We start from the raw sequence: 26695 nt of genomic DNA, 5'->3' as shown, positions 1-26695 counted from the left end.
TAACAGTATTTAAGATCACTGTAACTGTGCTACTGGGCCCAAGGACTGGACAGTCGTCACCTCTTCATGGAGGTGGAGGTGACGGCTGAGCCTGCATGGAGTCAGATGGAAGCTGTGGTGCTTAGTGCGGCACCGCAAAGATGGACGCGGACAGCAACAAAAGAGTCTGGCTCCAAACCCCAAGCAACGTCCTGCACCAACTCCCCTTACAATGAATGAATGCGTGTAAGGAAACAACCCAAAGCACTGGTGCGCTTCAACGGAGCTGCTCCATGGAGAATTTGCAGAGGGCCTGCCGTGCCTGTGTGAGCCGGTAAATTCTCTCCTTAAGGAATCTTCTCTTGGTGGCGGTTTCGCTCTGTTCTTGCAGCAACCAGGAATAGTGGTCTTTTTCCTGTAGTATCTGCATCATAGCTTTCTGCAGCCAGTCACCATTCTCTCGGAGTATGAAAAACTGAATTATGAATGGGATCTGGTTGGCGAGACGTTTGCTGGTTTCCTGGAAGAGGGAGCAAGAGGGTTTAGCTGGAGGGGTCTCAGCCAAGGCCTGTGGCCGTAGAGAGAAGCTGGGGCTCTTGGATACATGCATGGTTGCCTCGCTAAGTCCTGGTGGTCCACCTCCACAGCAGTGAGTGCTCAGTGTTAAACAACAGGAGGGTTCTATCGGGGCTATACCCTTTTTACTTCCAGACATTTCTTCTGGAACTAGGAACCCTCCTGGTAGCCTAGGCCACTTTCTGGGCAGCCTGGCAGAAGCTCCTTCCTCCAGTCCCCTGGAGAGACCTGCTGGCCCCATGACTCCCCCGGCTCCCTTCTGGGAGTTTATTGGGACCCACTGCCAATGCTTGCCTCGTCTCTTGTCTTCTCAGGCACTGCTAGTATGCCTGACAGCCGTACCCTCACCACTGGGTAACACACTCCAGTTAGTGTCTGTTGTTCTTGCTGTATTCTGATAATAGTAATTTTGTAATTCACATATTGCATATAAAATACAAAGAATGTGAGAGTAGAAATTAATTTTGAGTACATGCTCTGCCACTTAAAAAACTGATTTTGGGCAAATTAAAGTACCTTCACAGGGTTCCTGAAAAAGTATAAATAATATATGAGTGATTTATCACAGCACAAAAGGGCACAATACGTAGCGAGGATTCTCTCCCTTCTTCCTCAGTTCTGCCCCCCTCCATCAGAACACCTCCCCCATCATAACCTCCCCCACCAGAACACCTCCCCTGTCAGAACACCTCCCCCATCAGATCATCCCGCATCAGAACACCTCCCCCATCAGAACACCCGCCCCCATCAGAACACCCCCCTCCATCAGAACACCCCCCTCCATCAGAACACCTCCCCTGTCAGAACACCTCCCACCAGAACACCTCCCCCATCAGAACACCTCCCCCATCATAACCTCCCCCACCAGAACACCTCCCCCGTCAGAACATCTCCCCCATCAGATCATCCCGCATCAGAACACCTCCCCCATCAGAACACCCCCCTCCATCAGAACACCCCCCTCCATCAGAACACCCCCACCACTCAGCAAATCCAGACAGCTCCAATCGGCGCACATGGGAACTCACCGAGAAATAGGCATTCAGGTGGACACCTATCTCAGTAATGGAGGAAACTGAAGAGGAATCATTTAAAACAGAGGAATTCAGCTGTGGGGGCTTTCCCAATGGGTTGAACAGCTCTTCTCGGACCTCCTTCAGGACAGCGCTGTAAATCTGATCTTGACAATAAACCAGCTGCTCCATTTGGAACTGAAGTTGGATCATCCTCTCTGCCTTTTCTGCCTGTCTCATTTTTATGTCTTCAATCTTGTTCTGGTTAGAGAAGAAAGACAGACACGTGACTTATTTTTTTCTACTGTTGCTTACACATGTTAGAAAGGGCTATTATGTTTGTTTGTTTGTTTGTTTTTTAAAGATGACCAGTGAGGGGATCTTAACCCTTGGTTTGGTGTTGTCAGTACCACGCTCACTTGCTGAGCTAACCGGCCATCCATATATGGGATCCGAACCCATGGCCTTGGTGTTATCAGCACCACATTCTCCTGAGTGAGCCACAGGCCGGCCCAGGAAGGGCTATTATGTTCAGCCCAGAATTAGAAACAAACCCTGGTCATAAAGGCCTGAGGCTTTAAGTGGTGATGTTCAGAAGGCCCCTTGACACTTTCCGCTCCCTTGGCCACCTGCTTCTGCTGTCGCATGTCACCGTCCCCACTTCCCTCCCTCACCACCAGCATTCTGCACCCTCAGTTGGGGTAGTCTACTTTCGAGGGCATCAGTCACTCTTGGGGCTCTACTCTGCTTGGATCTGAGCCTTCAGGAATGACTCCAGTGCTAATGAACACGGTGGGATGACAGCTGCTATATGTATTTCCCAGTAATCCAGATTTCCTTTAACCTGCGCAGTTAAAGGAATGCTGGAAAAGAAAGGGTCACTATAACAGAGCAAAGTCACCACAATGGACTGAATGTTCATGTCCCCCAAATTCCTATGTTGAAACCCTCACCTCCACAGTGACGGTATTAGGAGGTGGGGCCTTTGGGAGATGACTAGGTCACAGGGGTGGAGGCTTCATGAATGGGATTAGTGCCCTCATGGAAGGGACCCCAGAGAGCCCTCTCACCCTTTCCCACCATGTGAGGGTACACAAGAAGGTGGTGGCTGTCTGCAGCCCGGGAGAGGCCCTCCTCAGACCCTTACCGTGCTGACACCCTGATGTCAGAAGCCCAGCAGCCTCCAGAACTGTGAGAGAGCAATTTCTGTTGTTGATAAGCCACCTGGTCTATGCTACTTTGTCATAGCAGCCCGAACTAAGACAGTCACTTCCTGGTCTTTGAGTTTAAACAGACTTTTGTAAGTGGAAGGCAGAGGTGGAACAGGTCATGGGTTCTGGTTTTTCTTCTTTTTTGGAATGTATGCGGCAATAGTAGATAATAGACCCTCTCACAGGTTTGGGGCCTGAGAGCAGATATGGCCTGTGCCTCCATATCTTAAGAGGAGTGACATGGGAGGTCACCAACTCGAGGCTCTGATGTGGCACATGAGGGGAGTGTGTGGACCATGGCCTTGGAGAGCCCCACAGGCCCTGGTGTGGTCCAGGGGCCCGTAGTGAGGCTGTGTCTATCTAAGGGCAGCACAAAAGGGGTGAGGTCCCCACCTGAGTTTCTGTGGCCCCAGAATGACCGGGGCCTGCAGTAGAGGGTTTCCTGTGCCCTGGTTGGGTGGGCAAGGGCTCAGAGGAGCCAGGCCTGTAGTCAGGAGCACGGGGGACCCAGGGGACCCAGGTGACCAATGACTAGGGCCTGGGAAAGACAGTGAACACCTTGGAAGCCACCAGCCTGGAGAAATGGGGATTGAAGACTAGGCACATCACCCACCCCATGATGAGATATCCGGGACTCAGACACAGCCCTGGAGAAAGTTAGCAAGATTCGGACCTGAGATTTAATTTTCACCAACTGGCAAAGGATTGTGAAAGGAGACATTAAGTTACATTATGGAAAAATGACAGAAATGATTTTTCTTGCTCTCCTGAATTGCGGAATGAGATTTTAACCCAGCAGCCCAGGCCTGGCAGAGCAGGATTTTATCTAGAGCCCAGGTGGGAGCAGGAGCATCTTCTCTCTTCCCTTTACTGAGAGATGGTTTGGGGCAGAGTTGCTAAGTGGAAACCCACAGAGCTTTTGCAGTAGGACTACTCGACAAAGCTGTCCTTTACGCTTGAAAAAGACTCAAACTACCAACCAGGCACTAGGTATACTCATAGATTCAGGTTATCTCTGCCAAGCTCACATTCCAGCCACACTGCGTAAGGTCACGCAGAACAGACAGTGAGGTCATGTGCCTGGTTTCACTTCTCCTGGGGGCTGAAGAAAACTCCCCAGCAGAAGTAAAGAGGGCTGAAGTTCCTGGTGTCGCCAGACCAGCAACCCACCTTTTCAATCCTGACCTCATAGTTCCAAATGACAGCAGATACCCAACTTCTTTCAGGGGTCAGGTGACTGGCACATGAACTCTGGGTGCTTACCTGGGCTGTTTGAATCAGGTTGGAAAATTCGGTAAAATGTTTTTTGGCCATGTCAGTGAAAGCTTGATGGACAATTTCTGACCAAAGAAAGAATAAAACATCAGTAAAATGCAAGTAGGAATAAAATGGGTTAAAGACACAGGTCAGGACACATTGACCCCATTCCAGGGCCGAGCTCCCCAGACCCAGAGACCAAGAGAGAAGGAGAGGGTGGTACCTAATCCTGAGGAGAAAGAAACCCAGCCACCACCCACCCCAGCAGCGCCTGTCAATTTCCCGTCCTCTCATGGGTGCGTGCTCGCTCCATGGTCAACACCTGACTGTTCCCTCCATGGCTGTACCGAGGGCTGTGTGTGATGTAGACCAAGCTCGTGTGCACTCTTCTGCTTCCTCCAAAGACAGGAGAAACCATTGCTCCACCCTACCCCTTCATGCATGTGAAGGACAGGGATGGAAGGTTCCTATAGCACTAGAGGGCAGTCTTCTCAAAACTAACGTGCTTTCAAGTCACCTGGAGACATTGGTACAAGTTCTCATTTGGGAGGTCAGAATCTGTGGTTCTGACCAGCTCCCAGGCCAGGCCCACGGACCACACCAGAAAGAAGATCTCAGGCTGTGTTTGGTAATTCCATTCTCATCTCTTCCTCCCAGGCACTGGGATCCTTGGAAAGGGCTGGGGACCATTCAAGGGGCACACACAGAGGTCCTCACCAACAGCTTTCTGGAGCATGTTCAGCGCAGGCTCTACCAGCTGCTGGATGTACTGCTGCACTATGGCCTCGAACGTCTTGTAGCTGACAAACCCATGGAGCTCTTTGCCACGATACTGCTTTTCATATTTCGAGACTTCTTCATGAATAATTTTTTTAACTGCAACATTAAGCAAACCACCACAGTGAATTCTAATAATCCCACAGACATTTTAAAGGTAGGAACAGTTTTTTGAAAGTCTTATTCCCCACCATAACCTAAAGTAGTGTTTCAAAATGGAGTTTTGTTCATAATGAAAACATATTCATAGTCTGATAATGGCGGTTTGAGAAATATTGACTTTTCAGAAACAAAAATCTTATTTTATGAAAATGTGATTCAATTGGGAATCATCACTCCTAGAGGGAAGTTCAATGTTTATTTTCAGTAAAAAGAAAAAAAAAATCTGATTAGTTAAATGAAAATAGAAACTTAAAAATTCCTGTACCACTTACAGACCCTCAAGACTTAAAAATTCCTGTACCATCCACAGACCACAGCTGGAGGAATCCTACCACAGGAGTAAACAGCAATGTTTTTATCAAGTGCCAAACAAACAAAGATACAACCATCACCATACACACGCACACACATGCACACATGCACATGTCCTGCTGGCGTCTGGGCTGGAGCACGTGGAAGTTGCAACTCTGCTAGGCCAAGCACAGAGGCTCTTGTCAAACCATTAACCTCTCTCGTCTTGGGTTAGGGGCAAAGAGAAGGGAGGAAATGGGGTAAGTGGAATTGTTTAGTCAACCTGAGCACTTTTTGGAAGTTAAACCACCACTTCTTCTAGCCTTTTCTTTGCTTATTGCTAAAACCAGATCATTTTACTCTAGACTGTCCACAGGGGGAGATGTTGAATGGAACAACATCATGGAACTCCCGACTCGAACGTCTTGTAGCTGACAAGACAAGACATGGCAGCCGTGCTGTGTTCTGTCTGAACACCACCAAGAAGAATATGCCAGGTTACCTTTTCTACCAGGCCAAACTCAAACGCTGATGTTCAGCTACTACTAATGAAGGCTCTGTGCCCGGGCGCCACCTGTTACCCCCACTGCCGGCTTGTGTGCTCCCGACACAGCCACACTGGAGAGCTTTCACCTGGGTCTCCAGGGGTCACCTGGACCTGCCTTTGGTGGGGGCTGCCCCACAGGCACACAGGATTGCCTGCCTTGTACCACCGCAGGCTGCTCTGCACATTTCTCAGATGGGCATCAAATGACATTTAGCCTCAGAACATAGAAGCAAGAAGTCAGAGGCTGTGGCATTGCCTTTGGTTGAGTTGGCAAGGGCAGCGCTCGGCATGGAAGGTCTTGACGGCCGGGAAATGGCGACTGATTCCTAAGGGGCCCTGGCCTCTTGCATGAGCACACTCAGCTCTTTGTCCACTTTTTATGCTCCAGAAGTAGCTTCTAGCCTTGGTAAACATGACACTGCTTTTAGGGAGAGCCCTGACCAGAGCTTACCTTTTTCGGTATTGGCTATAAGTACGAGTACCCAGTTTTTAAATTCCTCTCTGATTTTGTTATATAAGCGGGTCTCTGTCTCCTTTACAACTTCTTCTCCTTCTATTAACTTTTCAATGTCCTGATTAAACATTTTAACTTTCTGAAAAGGAGATAAAGTCATTAGTGTGTGCTGTAAGCATAATAAAGAGCCGGACCTGGGGCAGGTGTGTGGTGTTGGGGATGGGGCTGTAAGCGGAGCACCCACCTAACCCCCTCTTCCTACGGGTGAGACAAAGGAAGGGCAGGTGCGGGTCCTGGCACCGCGGCCAGCCAGGGGGTCTGATGGCCCAGAACTCTCACCTCAATCAGAAAGAACATTTTATCAGAGTCCTGGCTGGGGATGTCAGCTCCACATTGACGCAGTTCCTCTGTCGCCCTCTGGTGGTTCTCCCTTATTTGATTTTCTAACAACGGGAGTGATTTCTGCAATTTTTGATAATTGCAAACAGTGAAACTCTGCAGCTTAATGAAATTATCTGACAGATTTCTCAGATGTAGTGGTAGAATCCCATTTTAAAGCATTCAAGAAGATCTGGAATTTCTATTTCTTGTTGGAATCTCGTTAAGATGGTGCTGTGGATTGAATGTCCCCCCGAAAACTCATTGAAGCTTGACCCCCATTGTAACAGTGTTAAGAGGGAGAGAAATCCAATTATGGTATTTGAAAGGTATGGCCTTTAAGAGGTGATTAGACTGTGGGACTGTGTCCTTGTGAATGGATTGGTCCATTCATGGAGTCATGGGAATGTTTCTGATGCCTTCATAAGGAGAGCGAGTGAGAAGTTTAGCTCTCTGGCTCAGCCCATTCCCACCACATGATACCCAGGTCACCATGCACCCCGCTAAGAAGAAGACCCTCACCAGATGTGCTCCCTGGACCATGGACTTCCTAGCCTCTGAACTGTAAGAAATAAATTTCATTTCTTTATAAATTTCCCAGTTTCAGGCATTCTATTATAAGCAACAGAAATGGACTAATACAGATGGAAACGTGTTAAGGAGCCCAAAGAAGGCTTTGCACGCCAGGTGTGAACTGCAGCTTGAATGGCCTGGTTTGGCACTTGGCAGTTCTCCGATGCAATCACAGTGGTGAGGAATCAGGTGGTGGCCTGTTTTTGTTTTTGTTTTGCTGTTGCTGTTTGATTTAGCTTGGTGCCTTGTATTTAGAGAACAAGTACACTTGAATATAATGTAACATTTCTTAATTCTTAAGTAAGATGCTCTTTTGGTGGTCATTTTGAGTGGTATAAACTGGTCATTTACTGGTGTGTCTTGGATGTTCGTGATACACTCCACATCTCATTGAATCCCCACGCTGCAGCACTCTGCCTCTTTTTTGCAAGAGAGGAAACTGTAGCTCAGAGAACCTAATCGCTTGTCATAGTCACTGAGCTGAAAAGTGGCAGCATTGATTCTCACCCCGCTCACCAGCTCCGCAGCCCCTGCTGGTAAACATAGCAAGTAAAGATGCCTGGGGAACAGTGGCCCCACTCCCACTTTGGTGGATGAGGACCTGCAGCCAGCCAGGTGGAAGAGTTGGCTGGGACTTGGAGGTGGTTTGTGGATTAGCACACCAAGGCTAGATAAAATGGGTCACACCAAGAAGTTAATAAGGTCTCACAGGCTTTTTTTTTTTTTTTTTGGTTAGTTTGTACCTGTAGGCAGAAATATATTAAATCTTTCTTGATATTTCAAATTATCATTATCATAATTGAGTCTTGATTTAAATTTTAAAAACTAATTTAAAATATTACAAATTTTAAATTAAAATATTTAAGTGTCGAGAAAAGAGTTATCAAAGAAGTTATCAACATGCAACATATGTCTTGCAAAACAGATGTTTTTCTCAGGGATATATTTTTCGGAGCCCTCTTCTGCAAATGTAGGGGATTCCACTAGAATCAGTGCTCCTCAGTCTGTTCCTGATCACCTGGGAACTTAATAATGCAAATTGATGGGCCGTATCCTAGACTTACTGAATCAGAAACTCTTGGGCTAAGGCCCAGGAATCTGAGTTTTAACAAATTTCGGGGTGATTCTCGTGTGCACTAAAGTTTGAGAACCACTGATTCCTTCCAAATAAATATTCTTTGAATATGTGCTTCTGGCTCAAAGGATTCATCGCTTTTGTCTGACACACAATTTAGCAGGGACCAAGACCCAGGACCTGGAATCAGCTCTGTTCTCAGAGTAAACTTACATCTTCCCTGCTGCACAACTGCATTTGCAAAGGCTCATGCAAGCAGAAAAATATTCTGTGTCTCAATAAGCACCAAGCTGCAGTTTTCCTATGGTCAATGATATTCTGATAACCTTGTCTGTAGTTGCCTATTTTTGAGAATCAGTAAAAATGAATTTAATTCTTACAGATGAATTATTTCTTGCAAGTTTGAAGCTGGGAAAGTGTTTTTTCTACTCTGAAGTGTTAACAATCTGTTGAAAAAGAAAAATGTGCCAACTCAGGGGTCATTCCTTTTTGCACAACTAAGCTGGTATCATCATTTTCTTGCTTCCCTTTTTGATTTTCCCAAAATGACTGCTTCAACTCTTTGTTTCAGCGTAGGGTTGTTGTTGCTTCCCATTTAGGAAGCGCTCCTGTGAGCCTGTGCCCATGAGCCATGTGGCACGGGGCATCTTAGCCACCCCAGGACTGAGAGAGGGATGTGGGCGGGCTGCTGCCCAGCCTGCTGGCTCACATTGATGTGTGCGATGAGCTCGGCGGTGAGTTTCTCTGCCACGCAGGGCACTGTTGCCTTCCCTTCCTCCAGGAGGACTCTGGAACGAGACAGAGAGCTCATGAATTCAGGAAGGACTTGTGGCTATTTTTCCAGCACTGGGCTTTGTGAGTGGGCCAGTGGGCTCAGCTCCCAGGACAACCATAGGACAGTCGGGGGAGGGGGGGAGCGTGAGGAAGACATCAGCTACTTATGGATCCAGCCCATTCCTGTGTGAACCTGTCTAGGGAGTTTCCATTCATTTTCTCTTTTTACGATCCCAACAGCTCATGAGTTTTCACTATCTCCTCTGCTCAAGGAGGCTCTCCTACTGCTTCACAGGATGGTGGTTAGGGGTAAATAATATCACATACACAGAGGTCCTGAGGCAAACAGCCAGCAATCGGTAAATACCACCCTGGTTCCTTCTGTAAGGGAAAAAAAGATGAACCCAACCTCAGGGGTTATGTGACCTGCCCAGATTGGTATTTTATTTCTTGTATCAAAACTTTATATGGTGCTTACTAAGTGCCAGGCACCATTCTAAAGACTTTGCAAATGTTAATGTATTTAATCATTGAACAACCTGTTTTAGAGAGAGAAAGGCCAAGGCACAGAGAGGTGAAGTAGCCTGGAACTGGGCAGTTGGGCAGCAGGTATTTGCTGTTACCATGAATTCAGGAAGGGAGGAGCCCATGGGGTCACTTTCCCAGGACTGTGCCCTGCACCTCTCACTGCAGGGCTGACTCCCAGCAAGTGGATTCTCAAGGATTTAAATTCTAGTATTCAGCAAGACACTTCCTCATGCTTTCTCATGCAAGACTTAAGTCTCCCAAAGATCTTGAGCCTGGTTTCAATGTGGTGCCTGCCTTCACTGGCAACATCGGCCTCAATTGGGAACTTGTTAGAAACACAATTTCTTGGGCTGCATCCCAGACCTCAGGGCAGCGCATAGCCAGCTGGATGTTAACAAACTTTCTAACAGATTTTGCCACTTGCTCAGATTATTATGGAATAATCTCCCTGCTCAGTGAGGAGCATTTTCATCTCTTCATGACCCCCAATGCTATTGTTTCCCCTGTTTTGAGCAGGAGCAGAGAGAGAAAGAAGGAACTGGGGTGGTATTTATTGAGTGCTGGCAGTTGGTGTCCCCGGACCTCTGTGTATGTCATATTATTTAACCCTAACCACAATCCCGTGAAGCAGTAGGAGGGTCTCCTTGAGCAGAAGAGAAAGTGAAAACTCAGAGAAGGTGACCCTTTTCCCAAGAACACATAGTTAGCAAGTAGCAACCTGGTCTGCTCAAATTCACCATTTTCCCAGTATGTGTATCTCTCCTTAAAGCTGGAGTGACTTCTGTCTTATTATTATGTTCCCAAATTGTTCAGGAATAGCAAGTTCCTGAATAAAATGAAGGAAAAAAGTGTCCAATTCAATGGGGAAAATCCCAATGTCCTGCAAACTGCAGAGTCTTTGCAGGGTAATTTATATTTAATAAAACCAGTTAAGTTGCAGGCTCTAAAAAGGTGGAGAGTTCCATAAAGCAGATTTTAATGAGGGCCATCATAGTCACAGTTTCTGGAAGTTAGGAGATCTGTTTCAAGTCCTGTTTTCATTCACTAACAATCTGTCCTCATTATCTTTATCTATAAAAATGAGAAGAACCTCACCTGCCTTATGTATCTCTTAAGATTTTGTAGGACCTAAATGAGAAAGCAAGGGAAAACATTTTGGGCAACTAAGGTGCTTCATGCAACATCACATTTTAATTTTTAATCAGCAACATTATTAGAATCCAAGGAACAATAATTTGTTTAAATTTCTTTAAATAAGCCAATAAATTTAACACTAAAATAAAGGCGAGGATAGGTAATGCTACGTAGTATAATTTCTACATATGATTTGGTGTCATCTTGGCCAATTCTGGTGGGAGGGGATGGGTTCCCTGGAGTCTGATAGTCTCACCTGAAGTACGGATGTGTTTGGAAGAATGCCATTTCTTTCTTGGTCGCCTCTGCCAAGCTCAGCTTGTTGGTGATCTCCTGCTGGCCCCGGCACTTCACTATCATGTAGCCCTTCTTGAGACGGTATGTGAGGTTACGGGCCACATTCATGACTCCTTTCTCAGTGCCCTTGTCCACTAGATCTGGTTTGGTCAGGATCCCTGCGAGATGGTTAGGAAGGGCAGTGGAAAGGTCAATTCTCCCCTCAGATGTGTTTGAAGAATGCTAGGCTGTGGGCTCCTTTTTTGGACAGGACCACAGGGTCTCTGTAGCCTTGATCCCACAGTGGCTGACTGCCATTCATTCATTTCATCTGCATTCCCTTGTTACCCTCTTACTTGTGCTTCTATTGGCTCAGCCACTCACCCTCTCAATTTATTCATTGCCTTGTATAATTGATTTGACAGCTGTGTCTTGGGTGCCTGCTGGGCGCCAGGGACCAGGCTGGCAAGCAACATGAGAACAGACTCTCTCGCCCACCCTGTTTTCAAGAACACCTTGCTTCCTGCTGCAGGGAGGCCTGCGTCTGTCCCCTCTCTAGTGTCTTCTGCACAGACTGGCTCTGCCCCCTCTTGTGGGCACCTCCCTTCATCTCCTCCTTGCTTTCCTCTCCCACTGTCCCGCCTCACACCATCCTGCTCACATTGGATCGAAGGCTTTGAGTTCCAAGTGCTTATTTTTGTCTGTGCTGTTTGAGTGTCAGATCGCTACTGCATCTTCTGTTTGTTTAGGTTGGGAACCTGAATGTTGTCTTCTGGTATTCTGTCTTTGGTTTTAATTTGTGGTTAAGCCTGGCTGGCTGGTCTACCATTTCCTAAAACTTTCCTGGCACCCCAGCTAAGCAGTTGTCTTTCTCTCTTGTGTTTTAATCTGTTACCAGAAGTTGTCATTTAAGAATATGTTCTCATAGTCATTAAAATATTTGTATGAGCACAGACTTACATGTTACCAACAGAGCCAAGGTTTTTCTGAATATACCTTTGCACCTTCCATTGGTAAAAGAGAGGGGGAAAAGCAGTCAAGAGGAGGCCCTTCCCCAGAACGAGCAATCATTCACGGTTGTCTAGGTCATTGCACTTTATTCTGACATGAGGAAGTAAGATAATAAAAACTGAGGCTCACCATTAGGATTCACCCTAGCCTGCAAGAGAGAAGTTTCTCACACATTCTCTGCCTCCATTTAAAATAGAGGACTCAGTTCAGAAAATATACACGCATCCATCATAGCATCGGCTCCGAGGCATCTTTTAATGTTCCAGCTTAGTACTGGGCCACAGAGAAGAGCACTGTCAGCAATTTTCAGATGCTTTAACTTTTTTTCTCTTTTTAAATTAATTAATTCATGCATTCATTGTATGCACTTATGGAATTAACAGATCCTCATTAAGCATACTGCTCCAGGTGTTGAGGAGGTAGCAGCGAATGGAATTGCAAAATCCCTGGCCTCATGAGTATCCCCACCCTCCCATGGGAAGAAGCCAGATAAATTAACCTAGTAATATACAAGAACTCGAGAAGAATGTCTGATATTGATAAGCGCTATGCAGAGAATTAAAGGAAATGGAGGTGCTGGCAAATGTCTGTGGGCAGGGGTGGATGGTGCAGTTTTAGTTTGGGTGGACAGAGAGGGCTGCTCTGGGAAGCGACATTTGGGCTGAGATATGAATGAGATGAAGGAACCTGCACAGTGAGGACGGAGGAGGAACACTCTAGCCCTTGGGTAAGAGGGAGCTTGGATGACTGAGCCATGCTGGAGAGTGGTGGGAACCATGATCAGAGAGGCAAGCAGGGGCAGGTCACACAGGGCTTTGCTGTCCCGGTCAGGAAGTCTGGGGTTTATATACATGTGAGATGGGAGCATTAGTGAGTGTGAGCATGTTTAAAGGCCAGTGGAGGGCGCAGTGTCATGGTAAGGTGAATACCAGGAGACCAGCTGGAGGAAGCTGGAGTTGTCCGTGAAGGAGATGATGGTGGCTTAGCCTACGTGGTGATGGTGGGGATGGGGAGGAGTGGATGGACTTGGTACTAGTTTTGCAGGTAGAGTCACCAGGACTTCAGATAAATTAGGCATGAAGACAAGGGAAGGAGGACTCAAGTGTGACTCTCAGATTTGGTTTAGACCTGGGCAGGAGGATGTGGTGCTGAATATGAGGTGGGGAAGCCTTGCGACAGAGGAGACTCATGATGGGTTGGAGAAACAAGGGTTCTGTTTTGGTCGTGTTAAGTTGGAGACATTCACTAGACATCCAGGTACAGACGTCAAGTCTAGCAAAGGTCAGGGTTACAGATATAGATTCGGGAGTCACTGGGCTACAGATGGAATTCCAAACCATGGACGGATAAGATCACTTAAGAAGAATGTGTTGATAGAAGGGAGAACCTATAACTAAGATTTCAATATTAGAGGTCAGAGAACTGAAGAGACAACCAGACGAGGACACCAAGAACGTGACCTCCGGCTGGCTAGCGAAGGAGGTTTCAGGAAGGGTTCCTGCTGCAGAGAAAGGAAAGATGAGCACAGAGACGTGCCTGCTCATTCATCAGCAGTGACCTTGACAAGAGCAGTCTCTGCCACGTGGCAAGGACAGGAGCTCCGCTGGAGCTGACTGAGTAGACAATGTGCGTCTAGCAATGTATGGATAGGGAACCAGCTTAGAGGAGAGCCTGCCAACGTTTGACTCACTGTTCTTTCTGAAACTTGATGTTTTAGAAACCACCATTATGTCTGCATTTTTTTCATTCTTTGTAAGTACTATATACATACCTATTCAATTTCCTTTTTTCAGAAAAATTGTGGTAAAATACACAGAACTCATGTCTTCAAGGGAATAACTCAATGAAAATATGATCCTCCCACTCTGCCTTCAGTTACCTACCTTGAATTTTTAAAAAATGACTTACTTTTTAAATTTGTGATAAAATGTACATGACATAAAATTTACCATCTTACCTAGTTTTAAGTTTATAGTGAATGGCACTGAGTACATTTGCATTGCTGTACAGCCATCACCACCATCCACCTCCAGAGCTTTTTTGTCTTTCTAAATGGAAACTCTGTCCCCATTAACAATAATTCCCCATTTCCCCTCCCGCAGCCCCTGGCACCCACCGCTCTACCTTCTGTCTCTATGAATTTGACTACTCTAAGTGGAATCACGTAGAATCTGTCCTTTTGTTACTGACTTGTTTCACTTAGCACAATGTCCTCGAGGTTCATCTATGTCGCGGCATGTGTCAGGATTTCCTTCCTTTTTAAAGTTGAATAATATTCCAGGATATGTGTATGCCACATCTTGTTTATCTCTTCACCCACTGTCAGACACCTGCGTGGCTCCCACCTTTTAGCTGTTGTGACTAATGCTGCCACGAATGTGGGCATATATTCATTTTCCTTTTAAACCTACTGCACTTTTCTCTATTTCTATTCTTGAGCTAGAGCATAGAAAATTTGCATTTATGTTATACTATTGTTTTGGGCTACACTGAGATCTGGTTGTGTACCTTATGACTACAGCGATACCTTATGATGACAGGGATTTGCCGAAGTCATAATAATAATAGCTGATATTTATTGAGAACTTTTGGTTATCTGAGTTTGTGGCAAATGAAAGGACCAGAAAACTGTCTATTAATAAGAAGTAGAACTAAATCTCTATAGAGATTTTAGCATCCAGATAGCTCTGTCTACTGGGCAGATGATATTACCTACTCCAGCCATTAAGAAGACATCCCTGATAAACAAGTGGAACTTAAATTCAATGCAAGATGCAGGACATTTCTAATAGAGCTACATTCCAGAACCTTCTGGAGATATGAGGAGTCTCTCCCTCCCTTCCCTTCCTCTGGAAGGTTGGTTCCTTCTTCTTACCTATGGTCCTATCTCCATTGGGGTCCACCTCCTGAGCCATGCTCAGTGCCTCCGTGGTGGCGATGTCCACGTTGCAGGGGACCACAACCAAGTTGATAGTCTGCTGCCTCTGGATGTACTTCTTGATGAGAGCCTTGATCTGATGCCAAAGAATCACACAGAGAAAGAGCACACGTCTCAGTCACCTCAGTCGGAAGGGCAGGTGTAGCGGTGCAGAAGCAGTGTGGTCCTGGGGCGTGTCCTCTGGGCTATGGCCTGGCCTCTCCCTTTCCTCTGCCACACCAGCCCCCACCCTGCCCTGCTCTTGTGGGTTTCCTGCTTATCCTTCAAAGCTCACTGCTGGCATTTCTTCTTTCCTGAATTCCCTCTTTCCTGCAACCAGGTGCGACCCTTCCTGCCTCTCCTGCCGTCTCACCTGAGACGCCTCAGAGACTCTGCCTTCTATTAGAGTGATTTGTGTATGTGTCATATCTGCCCCCAAAGCCAAGAAGTTCCTTTGTGACCATCAGTGACAGCTTATTCATCTCCGTGTCCCAACACAGAATCCAGCACAGCTCCTGAAGAGCGGGTGCTTGGGATGAACAGTGCCTCCTACCACATGGTTGCTCTAGTGGCAGGTCCTCAGGTGTCTGGTGTCAGTAATATCTCTACTCATATTTATTCCTAATACTACACTTCCCTAATGAAACACGTTCCTTTTGTAATAATTTAAACAAGAATTTAATAAAGAGAAGAAACGTGGGGTAGGAAATCTGTTTTCCTAATTAATTTTTGTAAAAAGTTTTTTGTTCATTGGCAGTGTTTTCACACACTGTAGCTTTATTAGATATAACCCTTTCTAATCGCCCAGTTGAGGTTTGGTGCCTTTGAGCTGTACATAGTGTTACAGAACTCACTGGTAGTAACCAACCAACACCATACTGTCCATGACAGGAATGAGGAACTAGGAATTAATTAGAAGTGAAAGAATGCAGAGAAACGAAACCCTTAAGAATTCTGAGACACAGATGAAATCTTAGACTGTGCACACAGCTTTCCAATATTTAAAACACCGGCAATATTTTGCCAACTCAACCAACTTGCTTTTGATGAAACTGTTTGAGATTAAAGTGTTTTTGGTCAGATTGTCTGATCAAAGAGGAGAGGGTGGAGTGGCCTGAGGGAGCGGCTTGCTCTGACTCCACCCAAATGTCCTGCTCTGGGAAACCCCACCGATTTCTGAGCCAGCTGCCCTCCTAGCGGGGTAAGAAGTGTTGAGTTAGTCACTGAATTCGTAAGGGAGGTGAGCTAATTACCCTGCTCCTAGGGAGACAGGGAATGGCGACCTGGATGTTGAGGAAGAAAGCAGAATTTAACTGCCCAAGATTTTGCACAGAACAGCAGAGCTAGCTGAGACCCCACCCAGAAGGATCTCAGGGCTGCCATACCCTTAATTTTGCTCTGGTTGGGTTCCTAACACTGGCAATGACCTCATAAAAGGGAAGAGGGCAGACCAGTAACCCCAGTCCTAAGACAAGAGGGTCCCCTCTTCTCCCGTCCCGCCCCCACCCTGGCGTCCACCCTGCTCCTGAAGCCACCCTGTTTTCTTGCTTTCTTCATGGTAAAGCTCCACAGGCAGTGTCCAGACAGGCCCAGCCACACAGAAGGTAAGGGCTCGGAGAGGCGCACCAGGATCCTTGGGGCTGCCAGCAGAGACCTCTGAAATCTCCCCAACTTCAGCGTGGCCTGTTCCCAAGTTCCAGAAAGGCTCACCTGCTGTCCGATGTCCTGGGGCTGATTTCCCACAGCCACCCTGGTGATGCCGGGAAGATCAATGAGGGTCAGATCCGGAACCTCAGGGGAGGAGATCTCCAGACTAATGAGCTCGTGGCTAATTCCAACACCATTCCCAGCGATGGTGTTCTGGGCTATGGAGCCAAGAGGGGAGAAACCCAGAGTTCAAATTAATGACCTATTTGAGAGGAAGCAGCTGTTCTAGAAGGTCAGTGACTGCTTATTTCCAAGGTATGGGAGCTTTCAAAAGTCCCTGGTGTGTAGAAACATTTCCTAGAAGACTGTAGCATGATCTCGGAAGCGTGTTGGCTGTTTAATGTGTGGGTAACAGGCACATAAACTCTCCAAAAGACTAGAGGAAAACATCCCAATATGCTAGCAGTGGGATTACAGATGGTTTCTGTCCTCTTTCTTCGTGCTTCCCAACATCTTCCAATGGGTGCTATGTTAGATTTAAAATTTGTGTACAAATTCTTCGATACTCCTCCCTTTGAAAGATGGAGGCTTGACTATGGCCTGGACATAGAGACTTGTTTCTAATAAATAGATATGGTGCAGGTGACAGAGTGTGACCAGGCCATAAAAGGATGATGGTAATTTTTTATGTAGCAATAGATACCTAATACAGATATATTACTTTTATGACTACAAACTATATATTCATCCACACACACACACACACACACACACACATACAAATCCTTGTACCAGGACAGCTTTGCAGTGTGTCCTCTGGCTCTTTGCATCCAACTCTCTAAAACACACAAACGTACACACACAGACTAACACATACACATGAACACACATGCAAATATATACACATAAACCACACACTAATACACATAAACATGTACACTCAACAAACACCACACACTAAATTCAGCTGTTCATTGTGTTTATGGGCATTGTAGATGCTCCTAAAGGCCCGGAGTCAATCTGGAGCTGAGCAGACCCTGAGAGAGAAGCTTCTGCCCTCGACCCCCAGCAGCCCCAGGCCTGCCGGAGGGACTGCAGGGAAATGCGAGGGGCAGGACTCCTCAGCTGAACAAAGTCACATAAACAAACGTGCTTTACCAATAATAGGTATTGCCACTATTTAACACTGTTTGCTGTTATTTTTGGTCCTGACATACTTTACAGTAGTCCTGTTGTGCTGTCTGGTGGGAGGAATGAGGGACGAACTACACCTGCACTGCAGAAAGAGAAGGAAATGATTTCTTCCCCTAGCTTCTATACAAAAAATGGATGATTTACCTACCTTTATAGGGGGTCTAATGGTTGGAGAATTAGATATAATGTATTACGTACCTAATGTACACCCCACACTACACACAAATAATACACAGGGATTTCTATTACGTGTCTCAAGTGTCCCATCAGTATAGGACCAGAGATAACCTTCAATCTCTGCAGATAGAGAAGTTCTGAGTTCTTCTGTGTGCCCTATATTGTCCCAAAAGTTTTTAAAACAATGAACTCTAATGATAGGTATGATAAAAACAATCTGTAATAGTGTTCAAAAGCAAAAAAAAAAAAAAAAATTTTTTTTTCAGCTGGACATGAGCTCTGCTCATACACGTTCTCCTAGAATATAACCAACGATGGTGGTTCAGAATGCATGCAAAGCTGGCAAAGAACATCCCTACAACAATAAAAATGGCCTTTAGGGCCATTGACAGATAGTTTCCATCAGAGTGACAATCGAAGTCTCAGTTGGTGGAGAAAGGACAGACTCGACTGTGGAGAACTGAGCTCTGGAGACGTCCAGAAGACCTTCTGCAGAGCACATCTCAAGGCCAGAAGGAGGACATGTGTGCAGAGCTCAGGAAGTCTCCTGTCCCCTCTCCCATCATCATGTCTGAGCACTTCCGCTCTATATTGGGTTTGGGTGTGCATCCCTCACTCACAGTGATGCCCAGATGCCCACGGTGGGTAGTGGGCACCACACACAACAAGGATGCCTCACCCCTTCCTGATAGCCCCTGTCTCACCCCTGCACGTGGGCTGGAAAAATCCAAGTTTTCTCAAGAGGGTGTTCATGTTCAAAACCAGAAGATAGACCAATTGAGTCATCCTGTGCATTCACACTCAGAGCCAGGGCCAGCCCTGTAGGCAAGCCACCTGGGCAGAAGGGCTGAAGTTGGTTTAAAGTCTTGCTTTCACTGTTGAGAAATTCTTCATAATTTTGAAGAGGACCTGCACTTTTATTTTACACAGGGCCCCCGAAAGCATGTAGTTGGTCCTGCTCTAAGCAGGACTTCTCAGATTTTATGTGCCTATTTTATGACCCCATTGGGGCGTCTGGTTAAAGTCCAGATTCTGGCTGAGCAGGTGGGGGTAGACCCTGAGATTCTGCAATTCTGACCAGCCCCCAGGTGATGCCCCTGCTGCTGACACAGAAGCCACTTTGAGTAGCCAGGACCTAGCAGGCCCATTAAAATCTTGAAAAGAATCTCTGACGGTCTAGGAGAGGGAGAGGCATTGACAGCGAAATCAGACGTGTAGATATACGTGCTAAGGACAAGGATATGGATATCACTGGTAACAGCTGAAGGGCAAGCATGGAGACGTAAGGATAATGCTTCCTTGGGCCGCCCCAGATACCCCGCTCTGTCAGTGAAGGGTCTCCAGTATGCTCGATAGCTCCCACCTTCCTTCCCCTCTCAGAATCTGCCTTTGGATCCACCATAGATCAGAAGGTGTAAATCCTGGAATCTCAGGGGTGAAGAGCATCCCAACCAGCCTGCTGTCTCTCCAGCATCCTTGCCTGGTTGTCTTCCAGCCTTCACCTGCAATGCAATAAGCTCACTGAACGGTGCAATTGATCTGTGACTGGTTCTTCCTGGTGATGGCTGTGGGACTGGGGAGAGGATCCATTCATTTTGATAGAATCCAAAGCTTTAGTTAAAGAGCCCCTGGAAAGGTTGTGCCATTGTGACTTTAGAGGCGATATTGACACTGCCAGTTACCAAAGTGCCTGCACCAGAGGACCTGAGTAGATTCTCTACAGGTGGGATGCTGAGCCTCAGTTGAGAAGAAAAGCCGTGGTGTCTTTCTGGAGCACCAGAAAAGAAATCTGCAGAGAATTGCATATTTCACCTACATTCGGGAGTGGCCCTGGTTGGAGGAACAGGGAAGCGGCCCAAGCAACAGCCCCAGTCAATTGCCTAATCTTTCAGAGAGAGTTGAAACCAGAGTTACTTCCTTGCAAATCCTTCCTGTGTTAAGTATTATTTCATAACAACTATTTAAACCATGATATCTGTAACTTTTTATGGCAGAGTGACAAACTGATAGGATGTACCCATTGTCACAAGTGTGCAGGGCCATGATTTTCACAGGCTGAATACCAGCAACAACACCCACAAGAAACAGAACATGACCAGCCCCCCCATGGCCCCTTGCGCTCCCTGCCAGTCACTGACCGCACCCCCCAGGAGTGACTGCTGTCCTGATGTCTAACAGGATCCATCACTTCTGCTTGTGTGTGTACTCTCCACTTGGTTCAGCCAAGTAAAATTGCTGATATGTGACCATTTTTGACGTGCAAGAACAGTGATTTCATGGGGTTCCATCTGATTATAAATGGCATCATAAATTATGCACCCCTTTGCCCCTGGCTTCTGTGCTCAGCATTGTAGGATTCACCCATATTGTTGCTCAGAGCTGAGGACTGTGTTGCTGTGTGTTACTCCATGCTGTGCCCATGTATTCATGTCCTGATCCAATCTACTGGTGGTGGACATTTGGGTCTATGGCAGTAGTGCTGCTATGAACATGCTAGAGCCTGTCCTTTGGTGCACACATGCTGGAGTGGAGGTGAGGAGAGTTGTAGGGTGCTCACACCTTCAGCTTTGGAGGAGATGGCCTGTTCTCCAGAGTGGTTGCACCAACTTTCACTCCTGCCAGAAGCAGAGGGGCTCCAAGATGCTGTTCCAAAGATGTCTTAGCTGTGGTCCCTGGCAGCTTCTGTATTCAAGGGGTGAACACTAAAATTGGGGCGAGACTTCTCAATTTTGGAAGGGATTCCTCTGTAGAGCCATTTGACTAAGGCAGACAGGAGGTCCTGGGCTAAGCCCAGGAGGTCACCTAAAGGCCTCCTGCTCAGATGCTGAGTTTGCTATTCAGTAATGCAAAAAGCCTCTCCCTTGAACTGAGTTTGTTGCTGCAGAGATTCTCAGTACATTCAGGGTTAATTTTTGTCGGTCCTGGCTGAGCCCAGGGATGGGCAGTGAGAGCAGGAGGGTGAGAAGTCTCACAGGGGTGCATGAGCAGGCTCCAGGGTTGGGGGCAGGTAGGGCTGTGTGCTCTGAGGGGGCATGGCTGGGGATTTTAGGAGAAGTGGAATCTTTTTATGATTTTGCCATTGCCAAGAAGAAGCACTGATAAGCTTTTTTTCAACAGCCAGCTGCTGGCTGTGCTTTTAGGAGAGATGGACAAGTGGGGCCTGTGTTTGGGGGGAGTCTGGGTGTAGGCTTTCCACAAGGTGGCCAGCCAGGTTCAGAGCCTTGCCTCAGGACCAGGAGAGGGAAGCAGCTTGGACCCAGGGCTGAGGCATGGCTGGGGGGAGGATAGGGGTCCTGCCTACAGGCTTGGGGGGAGTGGAGCTTCTAGGAGGAAGAACAGGGAAACTGAGACCCAAAGAATGAGTTGGAATTAGGCAGGCAGAGAGGAAGAGAAAGCATGCAAGTCCATGGGTGAGCATGGAAAAGCCTAGAAGGAAGAGAGAGCATGCTCCCCTATGGAGGCAGGAAGCCCCAAGCTGGGGAGGAGACAGAGAGGATGGGGTGAAGTCAGGCCTGTGTCTGCAGGGTCACTAGGGGAAGCAGCGAGGGTCTTTAGCAGGGAAATGACTGTGAGACAGGATGTGCTCGGTTTCCCTGGGTTCAGGTTTCACAACACACCTCTGAGTTTCAAGTCCCTCCCCCTTGGTTTCAGGCCCTCTTCTAGTCCCTCCCCTGGAAGAGAGTCATTGCTGCTCATTACACCTATTTCTGGCACCAACATGGGGAAATTGAGACCTACAGGAGCAGACTTATACAACTCTTGTGGCTGAGCATGCTCAGTAAAGTGGAATTTATCCTTTGAATGACCTTCTACTGGGGGCGCTGGAGAGCACTGAATATTTTTAAATGTATTCAGTGCATGTGATGGAATTTGACCAATGGGCATGCTCTGAAAGGAACCAACTGAGCACGTGCAGGACTAGGTAACATAACTGGGAACCAGCCCCTTAACTGAATATTCATTAGATAGCATGAATATATATTAGAAAGAGAAATTGTAAAAGTTGAATCTGGGAAGAAGGCTGGGCCGCTACTCATTCTCTCTGCAGGCTGTCCGTGCTTCCCCTAAGGTGTGTATTTCTTACTTTGTGTTAAACTTGTCTTTAGCAGGCTGCTGTTTACTCTGGAACCTTCCACCCTTTGTCTGTGAAGTGCCTAGTTCTTACTTTTATATTAAATTTGGTGCAACTGCTGCTGTCTCTGGAGCTGGGCTGCACTTTCCCTGTGAAGTCTGTGTCTCTTATCATTACATTAAACCTGCTTTCATTTTCTACTGTGACTCTGCTCTTGAATTCTTTCCTCTGGTGGAGTCAAGAAACTGCTAGAGGATGGGGTGGGTTGAGGCTGGCTATTGGGCTTTCCCAGACCCTCTCCTCTGATATCAACTGGATGAGAGGTGACTTGGACGAGGATCTGGAGGGATGGCGGAGGTGGCACCAGTGGGCACGGCCCCTGCAGGGAGTGCACATGTCTGGGGGTAGAGCTGCCACCACGGGAAGGGACATGGTGAAGAGCAGGAGCCGCGCAGGCCTACCTTTGTGTATCTCCTTCTCAACCTGGGAGGGGTCCTGCAGCAGGAGCTCCGTGTGGCGGTAGCTGATCTTCCCCTTCCACCCATCCTCCTGCAGATGCTTCTTCAGTTTCAGCACCAGCGGACACCTGGTCACAATTCCTGAGACACAGTTCCCCAAACATCCTAAGTTTCCTTTAAAAGAAGTGTCGCTGTTCCCTTCACACTTGCTTACCTCCCAGGACCTGCCCCAGTGTCCCCAAAGGCCTTGTCTGAACTCTCTGGCCCTTTCTGGGGCTGGAAGTAAGCGAAGGAGGTTCTGGATTGGGCAGGTGCAAAGGAGCTCGAGGCTTAGGATGCCGCTGTCCTTGGGAAGCGTTTGCAGTTGTAGAGAGTGTCTTGGGCTCAGGTGGTCACTGAGTGGCTGCCTTCTGGCTGTGGCCACAGTCCCACCTCATTGCTCTGTAAGTGACTCCAGAGATATTGGGGCTCTGGTGCATCTCCAGGCTCCTGGTGTTCCTGGGCTGGAGTCACACCTCGGTGTCTGCCCCAGGCTTGCATTTGTCTGGGCGGGCAGCTCAGGAAAGGGTGGGCAAAGGGAGTGTGAGGCATGAGACTCACCAGGGGGCCACCTTCCCGCTCCCGATGCTCCCCCACCTCAGGATTGGAGGATGTGGGGAGAAGGCGGCAAGAACCTGGAGGAGAAGCTGGGCACCCAAAGGAGGGGCTCAAAGGAAATTCTAAGGGTGCAGTTTGAGGTAGGAGCCTCCAGATGTGGCTGGAGCTTGGGAAGGCTGGAGCTGAGCTGAGCTTCTTGGGGCTGGGAGCCCCAGGCCACACTCCTGCCCTGAAAGGGAGGTGTTATCCTCTTCTCCAGTGACTTACTCAGGGTCCCACACCTGCCCTCTGGTGTTCAGACTCTCTTCCCTATTGTCTCTTTCCCCAAAATACTGAACTCAGAGCATAGATGAGGAATGACCATCCCAGATTTTTAATGTCTCCTGGGTCAGGTGCTTGGGCTGATGAGAATCTCACAGGACACTCTGGAGTAAAGGACCAGGCTTCCTGTGGCAAGGTGGGGCCCCTGGCTGGGCCTCCTTAGCCTTGTGGTTGCTGCTGGGGCCTGTTCAGGGTCAGGGCAGCCCTCCAGTGGCCCCACCCTGCTCTGTGCCCAGGAAAGCCCTGGAAGGATTGCATCGGTATCCCGGCCCTGGGTTCTGGTTGCATATGATGGTGAGCAGCTTTGGCAGGAGAGGGAGCCAGGGGGAGGCAGGACGGGCTCCCTCTGTGCCTCTGCTCCTGTCAGGGCCTGAATACTGCTCCCTGCTGCCCTCCCGCCAGCCCCTCTCCGTGCCAGCCCCTCTGTAAAAACCCCTTCACTAACCCTTTCAAGTGCCCACTTTGAATATTCCATCTGTTTCCTTTTTTCCTTTATAATTGTTTTATCAAATTATAAAAGTACAGCAGATTCTGCACTGTACACACACATTGAAAAGTTTTTTTTTAAAGGACACTGCTGTGTTGTCTTACAGCATAATCCTTGCTAATGCCTTTTCAAAGCACTGAGAACATTATTTAAAAAGGCATCATGTGTCACCTGAAACTTGCCAATTTAACCTGATCAAAGAAGAAAGGCTTCTAGGCTCTTACAAAGACCACTAGAAAGAACTAGCAAGGTCCTGCGGGCCTTGGCTCATTCGGGCAGCAATGGCAGTTTAAATGGGAATGGGAATCAGGCCGTGCAGGCCCATGGGAGCTGTCCACCTGGGCCTCCCTAGCAGCCTGTTTCTGCAACCACTTGGTGCCCCAAAGTTGAGTGTGGCCTGCAGGTGGCTGCTGCTCGCTGCAGAGCAAAGCTGGCCCTCCCATCCACGCTTACCACTGCCTCTGGGAAGAGCGACTCCCGACAGAGCTTCCAGCACAGAGCTCTTGCCTGAGCTCTGGTCCCCAATGACAGCGATGGCGGGCAGGTCCAGGTCCTGCTCCACGCCCAGGGCCCGCAGGGAGTCAATGAGGTCGATGCAGGGGCGCACCCTCTGCTCGTAATGGCTGAACAGGTTGTTCTCAGGCTCCTGGGGAAGGCAGAGCAGATGTCACCACCTCAGCCTCTGACAGGGCTCCCACTGCCCTTGGGAATCGTGCAGCTCCAGAAGTCGGGTTGCAGACAGGATGCATAAGAAGTGGAAGGGTGGGCCTCGGGTGTGTCCCTTTGTTCTGCTCCTATGGAGGGAGGCCTGTCCTCAGCTGATGCTGGAGGACCTGGCTGCGGGTGTGCCTGCCAGAGAGGGGCTGAGGGAAGTCTATAGGTGGAGGCTCCCAGCCAGAGGGAGGAGGGGTGCTGGGCCCTGGGTTTCAGAGCTGAGGTAGGTGGGGAGTGGGGGTGGGCTGGCTGTGGTGACAGCTGCAGTGGTAGCTGGAGGAAAAGCTCCCAGGAAGAAGACCCCAGTACATAGAAGAGAAGCCCCCAGACCCACGTCTCGGAGGCTCATTGCAGCTGCAGTCTACATGTCCCTGGGACTTGTTGGACGTGACCATGGGAGCTGGGTACCCAGCTGTGCTGTGCGGGTTGAGGCAGACTGGACAGGTCTATTACCATGGTGGGCTTACCCACCAGCCACTTGTGCTGCTGGCCAGAATATGCCCTTTTGGAACATTCCTCCACTAGACTTACCTTTTCCCACTGTTGGCTCAAGTTCCTGACTGGCGGCTGCTGGTTCAATGTCAGAAAGTTGAAGTCCTGCGTGAGGTTAATAGGGCCCTTCTCTCCCACCTGCCAGTTAGGGGGAAACATCATTTGTCTTGGTGCTGCACCAAATGGGGGTGGCTGTTGCTGGAAGAAATTCATCTCTTGTTTTGGGTGGCATTGGGAAGGAAATGGATTTTGCCTCTGGTGGGCCCAAGACCTGTGCGTCTTAGACATCTGCTATTTCCTGGTCAGAGCTGGTGGTGCTTTCTCTGTTGCTCGGTGGTACCTGCAGTCTTCTTGACACGCTCTGCAAAGACACAAGATGAGAGAGGGGCTTGCACATCACCTGGAAATCTTGGCAGCCACAGAGCACAGGTGAGGCTCTGTGGGCTCAGGGTTTGAGGCCAGGGGAGAGCTTCAGTGTCCTCTGTCACTTCTGGTGGTCTGTGTGCTCTATGGCATCAGCCTCTCATGGTTCAGGATAAAGCAGGAGAACCGTGAGGCATGGAGAGGTGACAGTAGTACCTCGTCTCTTGCGCTGGCTGGAAACCAGACCTGGGCCTGCAGCCACCATCTCACACCCAGGCCCGGGGAGTCTGGGACCAGGGGGTGTCTGTGGCCTGTGTTTGGATGATGTCAGCACGATTAACAAAGCTGTAGGCACTGAGAGCTGGTCTCACCCAACATCATCTAAAGCACACGTTTCATTTCACAGCAGACATGTGCGTGAGCTCGTTGCCTGTGTTTCCAGGTCAGGAGACTGACATATGAGAGGTCAGGGACTGGCCTAGGCTGGGACTAAGAGCCAGGCCAGAAGTCTGAGCAGGAACCCTCCCTGCTTCCTAGTAATAAAGTGGATCTAGTTGGCTGAATTGTGTCCCCACCCCTCCAAAAATATTTATGTCCGCCTGAAAACTGTGCACATGACCTTTGTTGGAAAAAGGCTCTTTACAAGATGTAATTAAGGTAAAGATCTTAAGATGAGATCATCCTGGATTTAGAGTTGGCCCCAAATCTCATGCCAGGTGTCCTTCTAAGAGACAGGCAGAGGGATATTTGGGAAACAGAGACGCCCAGGAAGAGGGTGATGTGAGGATGGAAGCAGAGATGGCAGTGATGCAGCCCAAGCTGAGGGACACTGAGGTTGGCCACAGCCCTTGGAAGCCGGGAGGGAGGTGAGGACAGATCCCCCTTGGCCTCCAGAGGGAAGAGCCCTGCTGACACCTTGATCTTGGACTTCCAGCCTCTAGAACTGTGAGATAATAAATATCTGTGGTTTAAGCCGCCCAGTCTGTGGCACTTTGTTATGGCAGACTGAGCAGACTTATACGAGGACCTGCTATGTGCCGGGCACTCTCCACCACGTGGATGCTGTGGTGGCCAAGTCAGATGAAGGCCATGCTTCCAGCACATCACTCTAGCAGGGAGATTCCAAAACAAGTGAGCCAACCAGGAACTCTATAATAGCACAATTCCAGGTGGTGAAGGAAGGAGGACGGGTGGGGGTTGGAGCACTGGGGTGGGGTTAATTGGGGTGTCTGTCTGAGGT

The 26695-nt window shown here is 48.2% G+C and overlaps 1 protein-coding gene across 1 annotated transcript; it reads right to left on the bottom strand.

Moving 5' to 3' along the window:
- Positions 1 to 256: 256 nt before the first annotated feature.
- Positions 257 to 25380, bottom strand: MX2 (MX dynamin like GTPase 2). Its single transcript, XM_063083360.1, has 13 exons — positions 25132 to 25380; positions 24340 to 24532; positions 22485 to 22622; positions 16644 to 16798; positions 14892 to 15030; positions 10986 to 11184; positions 9003 to 9081; positions 6607 to 6729; positions 6265 to 6406; positions 4754 to 4912; positions 4043 to 4119; positions 1584 to 1829; positions 257 to 499 (listed from the first exon to the last, which is right to left on the bottom strand). Exons 1-13 carry the CDS (start codon positions 25378 to 25380, stop codon positions 257 to 259), a joined length of 2142 nt encoding a protein of 713 aa, XP_062939430.1.
- Between the last annotated feature and the right edge of the window lie 1315 nt (positions 25381 to 26695).

Source organism: Cynocephalus volans, chromosome 1 (genome assembly GCF_027409185.1).
Source record: "Cynocephalus volans isolate mCynVol1 chromosome 1, mCynVol1.pri, whole genome shotgun sequence".
In the NCBI taxonomy this organism is placed as follows: Eukaryota; Metazoa; Chordata; class Mammalia; order Dermoptera; family Cynocephalidae; genus Cynocephalus; species Cynocephalus volans.
The sequence above is the reverse complement of the archived record's forward strand: the minus strand, read 5'-3'. Positions and strand labels throughout refer to the sequence as shown.